At 42.0% G+C, this 11,298-nt stretch overlaps 1 protein-coding gene across 6 annotated transcripts; it reads right to left on the bottom strand.

Moving 5' to 3' along the window:
- Positions 1-532: 532 nt before the first annotated feature.
- Positions 533-11,084, bottom strand: LOC125883781 (butyrophilin subfamily 2 member A2-like). Of its 6 annotated transcripts, none has more exons than XM_049568348.1 (6): positions 10,928-11,084; positions 8,596-8,946; positions 5,422-8,447; positions 3,213-3,531; positions 1,939-2,286; positions 533-1,790 (listed from the first exon to the last, which is right to left on the bottom strand). In XM_049568348.1, the coding sequence occupies exons 4-6, from the start codon at positions 3,505-3,507 to the stop codon at positions 1,546-1,548; spliced, it is 888 nt and encodes a 295-aa protein (XP_049424305.1). In that variant the 5' UTR covers positions 3,508-3,531; positions 5,422-8,447; positions 8,596-8,946; positions 10,928-11,084; the 3' UTR covers positions 533-1,545. The 6 variants fall into 6 exon arrangements, with proteins under 6 accessions (XP_049424305.1, XP_049424308.1, XP_049424307.1 ...); XM_049568351.1 differs by having other exon boundaries at positions 3,213-3,318; XM_049568350.1 differs by lacking the exon at positions 3,213-3,531.
- Between the last annotated feature and the right edge of the window lie 214 nt (positions 11,085-11,298).

The raw sequence follows: 11,298 nt of genomic DNA, 5'->3' as shown, positions 1-11,298 counted from the left end.
TGTTCTGTTAGAGTATATTTAGTTTTTACCCTCATTTCTCACAAGTCCAAGTTAATGATCTCTTTACTGACTTTATATTATATATTCATCAAATTTTAGTCACAAATGTATTCAAATCTGTGTCAGTGAGCACTTCTTCTCCTTCTCCAAGATAATTTACCCACCTGACAGGTGTGGCTGATTAAACAGCATCTTTACTACACAGGTCACAACTAAAGACCACCCCTCATATTAAATCACATTATTTGATGATTGCAACTGTGTTAATGTTCAGATCCCAACATTATTACCTAAACGCTTTGTGTCAAGCAGGAGACAGACGAAATCTCACCTGACCTGAGGTCAAGTTGTTCCGGGGTGATATTCTATTTTGCCAGTAGATGGCGTTAGAGGCTTGGCTATGTTTGCAGCTGATGTCAGAGGGTTACTCACGTCATGTCACAGTAGTGTCGGTGAGGTTTTTATTCTGAGGAAAGTGAAGCCACAGGCAAAACCACATGATAACAAGGAAAGAAAACACAGAGAGAAAAGATGTTCATCATTTTTATTTTTATTTTATTTGAGAAATTTAGAATATAAAAATCTAACATTTACAAAATAAATAATAAACTCTGGTCTTGGACATGAATTATAAAAGTCAAGTAGATTGTAGATAATTACAGTAATAACACAGCATAAAGTGTTCAGTGGGATCTAACTTGCACTTCAGTACTTTTATAAACTGCAGCTGCTGAGTTTGTATTGTCTCTTCATCTCTGTGACGGCTGCTTACTCCAGGTTTTTACTGCTTTAAAAGTATATTTTAACTTTGGCTTTGCTTTTATCTGAATATATTTTTCACAAGAAACTGTATTTGTATCTGAGTTAAGTGTCTTTTAAGTATCAGTACCTTTGAGTGAAATGTCTCTATTGTAACAGCAGATGTAAAACAGCCACCAAAAATGAAAGATTAAATAATGTTTAATAATATTTGCATTCACTGTATATGATAAGGCAGTGCTTTCTGGAGGAGTGAGCTTATTTACTGCAGCCATAAAAACACAACATATGAAACAGACATGAAGAAATCAACATGAATGACAAACAAAACAAAACAAAGATAAATAGATAAAGAACATCAGCAGTAACAGTACCTGTAAAAAAGTGCGAATCATCACATCAACACAATCCAGTGCATATTCTGGCTTTATCTGTCATGACTGCAAAGCTTTATATACACTGGTATAAATCAGTTTTAAACCTGCAGTGAGGCGCTCAGCTGTCATGATCAACATGTACACAAACCCTCCTCCACCATGATGAGGTAGTGATTCATGGAGGGAGAATTATTTACTCCAGTGAAATGTCTCTATATTTACAGTACTTTTACTGGAGTGAAATGTCTAACAAAAGTAGAAATACAAGTACAAAATTCAAAATACTTCATTTATGTATGAAAAATAAAATGAAAGCTGATCTGTCAGTAAAACAGATTCTGTTCACACTCACTGCACATGATGAGGCACTGATTCATGGAGGAGAGACATGATTGGCTGAATCAGGCCGTCATGTTGAAGAGTCACAGACAGCAGAGGGAAACATGAACTGATTGTTTCCTGCTTCAGCAGCAGCAGGCCGTTCTGATCTTTGGTACATACGTCTTGTATATCTCCAGACAGCAAACACTGCAGCAGCTACAAGAAGCACTGCAACAACTCCTGCTGCCAGTCCAACATATCCATGAGGGAAGTTTCCATTTACGGGGTGTTCACTCTCTGTGTTTCCACCCATGGAGTTTTCCTTCTCTGAACCTGCAGATTAAATAAATCAGAGTCAGTAAATGTGTGATTAGTTGAACAGCCTTCATTTGTCTTGTGTATTTCTGATGTTTGACTCTCAGGAATAAACTGCAGCTCCAACCTGATACACAGACACACACACTGAGCTCCACACACTCACCTCTAACCTCCAGGTGGATGACTGTGATTGGAGCAGTCTTAATGATGGCTCTCTTTCTGCGTCTTGATCCATCTGATCTAACTCGACACTCGTATGTTCCAGAGTCTCTGCTGGTCACATTCTTCAGAGTCAAAGACACGTCTCCGCCCTTCAGCTCTCTGTCCACCAGCTCCACCCTGCCTGTAAAGGATGGATGCTGTTCGGTTGGGTCTAAGTTTCCATCTCTGTATAGGAAGACGTACTGTGGCTTCAGGTCAGGTCTGGTCCACTCTACAGCTCTGATAGGGACATCATCAGCTTCACATCTCAGAGTGACATCATCTCCAGGGTGCACTGTCACATGTTGGTCTGAAAAACAATAATAACCATCCAGAGTCAAAAAGACTCTACACTGTAACCCAAAAAAAAGGAAGTGATATCACAGCCTTGTCCACTTGAGCAGGAGAGGAAAAGGGGAAGGTGATAAATTAAGGAACACCTGTGAGCTGAACAGAGAGAGGGAAAACCTAACAAAGGAGACTTGAAGGAGGATGGAAAGGAGAAGTGAGAAAGGGGAAACTAAAGAGGAAACCCAGCACTGGAGTAAATGAAAAGACAACAGTGGCCTGGCTGATAATGAACGGTGAGGAAACAACGACCTCAAAGAAAAGCTGATCTCTGGAGCAGGTTGAAACAGATTGTGCTTTTCCTGCTTGGATTCAGTGGCTGAGCTGAGGTGGAGGACTCACTACCAGCACATAAGTTCCTTTTTCTGAACTGGCCTGGCCTGTGGTTGACTATTGAAGTTGAATTTGATTTCTGTTTGTTGCACTGACATTGATTAATTAAGACATTTTTGAGGTGTTTGATTCTGCTTGATTGAACTATGAATGAATGTGTATATATATATACAGCCAGGTCTATAATTATTTGGACAGTGATACAGTTGTCATCATTTTGGCTCCACACTGAGTTAGGTTGAAAGGTGGGTATACTGTGAATGGCTAGGATGAGAGGAGGGTAGACCCAAACATTTTAAACTGGATTACCTCTCCTGTCATTCATGTAAGACTTAAGTTACTGTACCTAGAGTACCAGCTGTTTTGATATTCAGAGGGAGTGCCACTACAATACATCAGCCTAGATTTAAATGAATACAATTAATAAAAGTTTCTACATCATTCATACACTTAAAAAACAGTATGAACCCATTATCTAGAACAAGACATTGTTTCATTACTCAGGTCAGAAATAATATCTCCATGAATCTCTTCACAATAAAAGCTGATATTTACCAGAAGCTGCTGCACACAGAGGGAACAACAGGAGCAGGAATGGAGCCATGAGAGCTGAGAGGATGTTGATCTGCTGCGCCATCTTCTCTCTGGCACACGGTAAGTCCTGTGTGTGAAGTGAACTGACTGAGACCAGTTTGTAAGGCTGGTCTTGTCTGAGTGGGTGGAGCTCATATCTGGGGTTACTCGAGGACAGATGTGTCTCCCTACTCCTGGCGTGACTTGTCTCTGTGACGTGTTGAACACTTAACCAGTCAACTTCAGAGACTAGTACTAGGCTACTACGACACCTCATTTCAGATTTTCAGATTTCAGATTGCTTTTTTGATGAATCGATGACGGCGATGGATAAAAGCAAAACAAGTGACGCCAGCGGGCGAAAAAAAGAGAGAAAGGGAGGAAAGAGAGGCAGAGGTGGTTATATTCAACGTTTTATAATCAGAAGGCAGAAGTGGAGACAGACAGACAGACAGACAGACACGGAGACCCAGCAGAGGAGAGCTGTGACACGTGCCAAGTTGTAAGTCCAGTGTCAAACAATAGTCTGTATTACATTTTATTAAATTCTACAAATCTGGCAGCTCTCCATTATCTCACGCCTCAAACAGCAATCCTTATCTGTGACTCGCCATCTAACAAGGAGAGAAAGGAGAGGGAGAGACAAGCGTGTGTCTAACTGTACCTAACTTGCGAAGTTTTTGTTATGATTATGTGACATTTGTTTGGCCCACCAGGAATGGTGTGGGGGCATGTCAGACTTGTGCCCAGGGGCATACAATCTGATGATCCTCCCCTGACAGTGCCTGAGAGCTTCTTCAGCACACAGACTACATAGTTAAACATTAGTAACATTTTATATTAAACATTAAATGAATTGAGATTACGTGTTTGTGCAGACCACATTTATCCACCTTACACCTGAATTGGTATCGTCTCTCTTAAAATAACAGAATAATTAAAGAGATTTGTTATTTTTACACATTGATGCTATATCGCATTTTAGCTGGTTGAAAAGAGGTCGTAGACGTTCAGGCCCAACATCACACAGTTTTCAACTAGAAATCAAGCCTGTAACTCAGTGAACACCAACCGCGACTCACAGTGAGTTTAATCAGAATAATAAATCAGATTTATATAGCGCTTTTTAGGACACTCAAAGATGCTTAACAGTGCTGAAAAATAACAGTGATAATGAAATAAAAATGAGAAATGACTGGTGGAAACTAGCATTCTGCATTTCTGACATTGAGTGGGAGGGAGTTCCAGAGGGTTGGGGCAGCGGCGGCGAAGGCTCGATGTGTTTAATTCGTTGATGTTGAAGACATTCAGAGAAGGTTCAAAAGTTTTTATTAATTTAATGGTTACATTTATTACAATACTGACTTTCAACTGAGAGATGTGGTTGTGATTTCTTAGTTATGCTCCAAAATTATGACAGACCAGTATTTGCTCACTGTGGAGATTAAAAATAAATCTCTTAAATTAAATTAAATCTCACCATTGCAGTATGTGCCACAGTTTGTTTGTTTTTTCATCTGTTTGTATTATTATTGTATATACCATTTTTTCGGTCACCTTTGTGTGTTAAATGTGAATTGGAGCCTTGTCAAAGGAGAATTTCTGTCACCATTGGAACAGAAAATAAAGCTTATCTTATCATTTCGGCCAATAACAGCACTGCACAACTCAATGTCTCTCCCTCTGTCTCACCCTTGCTCCACAAACCTTTTTCTAATATATATATATATATATATATATATATATATATATATATATATATATATATATAGATATATATTGAGGGGAAATTTAATTTTTCACTCTGTTGTCAATTACACACAGGTCCGAACACACACACACACAAACAGGACCTATACATGCACTAAGTGGAGAGATGTCAGGGTGGGGCTGCCCATGACAGGCACTCCGAGCGGTTGGGGGGGTTCGGTGCCTTGCTCAAGGGCACCTTGGCAGTGCCCAGGAGGTGAACTGGCACCTCTCCAGCTACCAGTCCAGGCGACCCTCTGGTTCCCAACCCAAGTCCCTATGGACTGAGCTACTGCCGCCCCCAATATAAATACATGAAAGAAAAAGTCTCTACATTATTCATACAGTCAAAAACCTTTTTTCTAGAACAAGACATTGTTTCATTACTCGGGTCAGAAATAATATCTCCATGAATCTCTTCACAATAAAAGCTGATATTTACCTGAAGCTGAGAAGGAACAACAGGAGTACAGATGTAACCACGAGAGTTGGGTGGATGTTGGTCTGCTGTGCCATTTTTCTACTTGGATATAATGTCCGTCTGTGTCTGCACTGAAACTGGTTGGTGCATCGACGCTGGGCAACATTGAAGAGGAAGTGAATAACGTATGACTCAGACTGAGATGGTGGGGGAGGGGCAAAGTGAACGTTGGAGTTAATGCTGCTGCTCTCTGTGGTTGTTCCTAATCTCTTCCTGCTTCATGAGTCTGTTTTATGGGAGGTTTTCTTCAACACACAGTGTTCAAGTTTTGTTTTCTGTCAGTCACTCCACAGAGATGACTGAGGAAATCTTTCTTTCTTTATTCAGTGTAACTTGGTTCAGTCAGTGACAACTCATGAAACAGGAAATGAAGCAGAGAACCACAGCGTGTGTCTTTGTTGTCACACTGTTTATCAAAGTTAAACTCTGCTGATCAGCTCTCAGCTTAAAGTTACATATTTGCCTTCACATCTGGAGTTAAACCAGTGTAACCATGGAGATACAGACTGAGACCTGCAGAGTGTGTATCAGAGAGGAGGAGGAGTCTGTACTGCTGCACACAGAGACACACTGGGGACTTTCCATCAGCAGCTTCAGTTTTATTACACAATCAGCTTCCTGTGGAAAGTACCCAATTCACAGGAAGAGATCGCTGTGGGTCATTTACTCTGCACATGAGTGTTTTCTCTTCTCATGGCTCTGTGTGTTTCTGCTCCACCACATGTCAGAGGGAACATGTGACTGCACCACATTATGAAGGAGTCACTTTGGTCTCTGGCTCATTGTGACCAACATTTCTCACTCATTTCACTGTTTTTACAAACCAAACAATCAGTCCATTAATGGAGGAAATAATCAGCACATTCACACACAATGAACATGATCACGACTTCATGTGTTATAAGAAATAAACTTCAGCACAGCTCACAGGGTACAGGAAAAATCCAAAGACTCTTCTGAGGAGACAATCTCTGAGTGAACTACAGTAACATGAAGGTTTGTAGTTTATCAGTGATCCATGATTTAAAAGAACTTAGAATATCAGTGTGTGTAGTTTGTGTGTCTCACTTTGTCTTCAACCTGCAGAACAACATGCAGGGAAAACTCCTGGAAAAAACTCCAGTGTTGTTTCAGTTTCATTTCATGTCAGCCATTACAGAGATGACTGAGGACATGTCTTCGGCCTGTTGGTTCAGTGTAACTTGGCTCACAGCCAGAGAGAGCTTGTTAAACAGAAACTAAAATGGAGACCTGCAGCGTGTGTCTTTGTTACAGTAAACACACTGTCAGAGTTTGACTCTGAGTCCATGATGAAATATTTGACTTCACATTTGGAATTCACAACAGTCTTATCATGGAGTCACAATCTGCAGAGTGTTTGTTAGAGAGAAGAGGAGGAGGAGGAGGAGGAGGAGTTAACACTGCTGCAGCTGCTGTCTGTGCCTGATACTAATCTCTTCCAGAGTCTGTCCAGAATAAGTTTTAATAACACACAGTGAAAAGCTCTGAATGAAAACACAGTGTCGTCAGTTTTATTCTCAGTGAATCATCAAACAGATGAAACTCTTTATTTCTTTGTTCAGTGACAACTCATGAAACAGGAAATGAAGCAGAGAACCACAGCGTGTGTCTTTGTTATCACACTGTTTATCAAAGTTAAACTCTGCTGATCAGCATTAATTATGCAAGAATGGGCTGCCATCAGTCAGGATGGGGCCCAGAAGTTGATCTCCATGGGATATTTAAAAACAGCAGCTTTGTGCATTTAGTCCTTCTCAGGCAAGCTCAGGGGTTTACTGTTGCCCTAGTCCGACACTACGCAAACCTGTATTGATATGACAAGTGCATACAGTATCAGTTCATGTTGTTACACCACTGCACCAGTAGGTGGCAGTAGTGTAAAGTTGTCGAGCTATCCTAGCGAGATATGTGGAAAGAGCCACGAATAAAAGACACTCTGAATCATGACTCCGGTGTGCAAGCCTCGTCAATACAAAACCTTTTTTTTCTCAGCGCGAGGATATTTAGAGGAAAGTCCCTTCTAGGTGCTCCAGACATTTGGTGCCCGAGACGAGCCCCCCCATTTGCTTCCAGTAACATGTTGGACATGTGTTATAATAATCATCAGTGTTTTTGAATTGGTGTTTCTTTTGTTTTTTGTTGTTATTTATTCTTCTTTTGTTTCCAGGGAAACACAGAAATCTAAAATCTAAATCTAAAATAAATGATCAGCTTTAAAGTCCTTCATTACTCTGCTTTTGGATGAAATTCAATGAAACACATTTATGAAACAACCTTTAATGTAACCTTTCACATGAAAAAAATCTTTTAAAAAAATAAACAAAAAATCTTTTTGCTATATGTGATACATTATAATTTCCACTGTAATATCTGTTTTATAGTGCTGTGAAAACATTGACATGTTTCTACAACAAACAGATGATTTATGAGAACATTATAATTTACAGAATACTGATTTTTACTGAATAGAGCTTGAACACTTCACAATGTAAATCAATGCAACTTCTGCACTGTTGGTTGTGTCCACCGGCTGCTTAGTGGAAAAGATAACTAGCGGTGGTGTCAGGAACCCAGACAAAGGCCTCTCTATTATTTAGTAAACTTTGTTATGTAGTTATGTCATATTTCAAAATAATACTGGTAATGGTATTAGTAAACAGTACATTATTAGTCACAGTAAAGGATCAACATTTTGAATTGTTTTCTGACCTCATTGGTGGAGCCCCCATGGATGATGGCAGCCATGATTGGTTGAAACAGACCATCATGTTGAAGAGTCTCAAATAGCAGAGGGACACATGAGCTGATTGTTTCCTGCTTCAGCAGCAGCAGACTGTTCTGATCTTTGGTCTGTACGTCTCTTATATCTCCAGACAACAAACACTACAGTAAAAGAAGCACTGTAACATATCCAAAAACTGCTGCCAGTCCAACGTGTAGAGGAGTGGAGTGTCCATCCTTTAAATCTGCAGATTAAATAAATCAGAGTCAGTAAATGTGTGATTAGTTGAACAGCCTTCATTTGTCTTGTGTATTTCTGATGTTTGACTCTCAGGAATAAACTGCAGCTCCAACCTGATACACAGACACACACACTGAGCTCCACACACTCACCTCTAACCTCCAGGTGGATGACTGTGATTGGATCAGTCTTAATGAGGGCTCTCTCTGTACGTGTTGATGCACCTGCTAAAACTCGACACTCGTATGTTCCAGCATCGCTGCTGGTCACATTCTTCAGAGTTAAAGACACGTCTCCGCCCTTCAGCTCTCTGTCCACCAGCTCCACCCTGCCTTTAAAGGATGGATGCTGTTGATCTGTGTCGTAGTGTCCATCACTGTATAAGAGGACGTACTGTGGTGGCTCCAGGTCAGGTCTGGTCCACTCTACAACTAAGATGGGGACATTACCAGCCTCACATCTCAGAGTGACATCATCTCCAGGGTGCACTGTCACATGTTGGTCTGAAAAACAATAATAACCATCCAGAGTCACAAAGTGTTTCCATCTGTAAAGTACAGAGAGTTTAAACAGGAGGTCTCTATACACACACACACACACACGCACACACACACACACACACACTTGATAGTGTCAGATTTGTTGGGACACATGAAGCTGCTTTAACATTTGGACGTACACTTAAACTTCATTCAGTTAATTCAGTGTGTCTTTAATAAACATCTCTCTGACTGTTTCACACTTCAACCAAAAACTCTGCTTGTGTTTAACCACAGGTTCATCTGATGAGTCATCACCGCAACCATGTCACCATTCAGCCAATCACAGCACAGCCTGATGCTAGGGTTGTGCCGATCCAATCGCCCATCGGTGATAGAAGGGTTGTTTCACGATGTCTTTTTTAAATGACGATACAATCGGTGTGTGGGGGGGGCGGCAGCGCGTGTGTGGAGCATGCTGACGAGATCGAGGCTGAACGAGGCTGAGTGAGAGAAGACAGAAGGAAGCTTAGTGAGAGAGCGGAGGGTGGGAGGAGGGGGGGATCAACGCCTCTGCCCCCTCAACGCAAGCATACTAACTGTGCGTTCCCACCAAAAGATTCATGAGCGTCATAAGCAGCCAGCAGCCATTCATTTTCAATGACGAAGAGCGTCACTCGCGTCGGCTGCAGCGAGCGACTGTGAGCAGCGCGATGCCAGCGACCGCTGGCGATTTTGAATCTTTTGATTCAAAAGATTCAAAATCGCCAGCAGTCGCTCAGGTAACTGTGCGTTCCCACCAAAAGATTCAAAATCCAGCGGTCGCTGGCATCGCGCTGCCTGGCAGCTCTGGCAGGGCTTGCAGAAGGCTGCCAAGGGGCGGGGCTTTCAGGCTGCGATGCAGAAGATCTCTTTCTTTCTTTCTTTCTTTCTTTCTTTCTTTCACTGTCCCGCCTTGAGAATATTCACGGTCTGTAACTGGCTGCTGCTCGCTGCTGCTTCGGCGGCGGCGCTGCTCATTTGCATAAAGTTGAGCTTCTCTCAACTTCAGCTTGACGCTCAGGTCGCTGGCATCGCGCTGCTCGCAGTCGCTCGCTGCAGCCAACGCAAGTGACGCTCTTCGTTGCGAGTGTTCATTGAAAATGAATGGCTGCTGGCTGCTTATGACGCTCATGAATCTTTTGGTGGGAACGCACAGTAAGCGTACAATTAGCGGAGCAGACTCCGCGAGGAATGTCCGCAGTCATTCGGGCTTTCATAGTCGAGCGCACTTCCGCGTTGTAGTTTCCTGTAAAAATGTCCGTGAAAAATCCCCGCGATGTGAAAAATACATGCCGAGCAGTCACTGGTGCGCGGTCGTAAAATCTGAGCTTTGCGCACACAGGGCTTGCGGACGTCCGCTTTGAGTCCGCGCGGACCTCCGCGGAATCCGTTCCGCGTACGTTCCGCCTGAGTTGCGGAGCGGTGAACAAACCAAACAACACAATGTCAGGAGAAATTGAAAAGATATGCCGTCTATGTAAAGTCAACTTGCTAATTAATGAGCCATTACATGTTCAAGAGATTTATAAAGCTGCTCAAACGCCAAAGAGAGGCTTTAAGTGAACGTTTCAGTGGCAATGCGTAATGACCCCCCCCCCCGGCGATGACATCGTTCATCGGCGATTTCACTAGATGACGATATGATATGGACAAGATCGCCCAACTCTGCCTGGTGCTCCTCCCCCTGCCTCACCCCTCCTCTACAAACCTCTCTCCAAACTGCGCAGTCTGAAACAGGTTGTATGACCACTCCTTTGTGTTTGAAGTCACTCACAAAGTTACAACACTTATGAACTACACATCCAACAATATATATGTGGTGTAGATATTATTATTATTATTGTTATTATTTACACACCTCACAAAAACAGTCAAAACGTTTCCTAGAACAAGACATTGTTTCATTACTCAGGTCAGAAATAATATCTCCATGAATCTCTTCATAATAAAAGCTGATATTTACCAGAAGCTGCTGCACACAGAGGGAACAACAGGAGCAGGAATGGAGCCATGAGAGCTGAGAGGATGAGGATCTGCTGCATCTTCTGTCCGTGTCTTGTTCTTCATCCTGTGTCTGAACTGAACTGGCTGAAACCAGCTGGGAGGGCTGGTTTTGTCTCATGAGTGGGTGGAGCTCACATCTGGGGTTACTGAGGACACGATATCAGCCCAGGAAGAGAAGTGAAAGTTAATGTCTTCCTCCTTCAGGCGTGACTTGTCTCTGTGACACATTGAACAGGGCTCATTTAGTCAGACAGTTCACTTTAATAACATATGAACATGATTATTAGAAATAAGTTGTCGAATCCATGAGATATCTACAGCTATATACAG

Source organism: Epinephelus fuscoguttatus, linkage group LG23, assembly GCF_011397635.1.
Source record: "Epinephelus fuscoguttatus linkage group LG23, E.fuscoguttatus.final_Chr_v1".
Classification (NCBI taxonomy): Eukaryota; Metazoa; Chordata; class Actinopteri; order Perciformes; family Serranidae; genus Epinephelus; species Epinephelus fuscoguttatus.
Note: the sequence above shows the minus strand (reverse complement) of the source record. Positions and strands in the feature narration are given on the sequence as shown.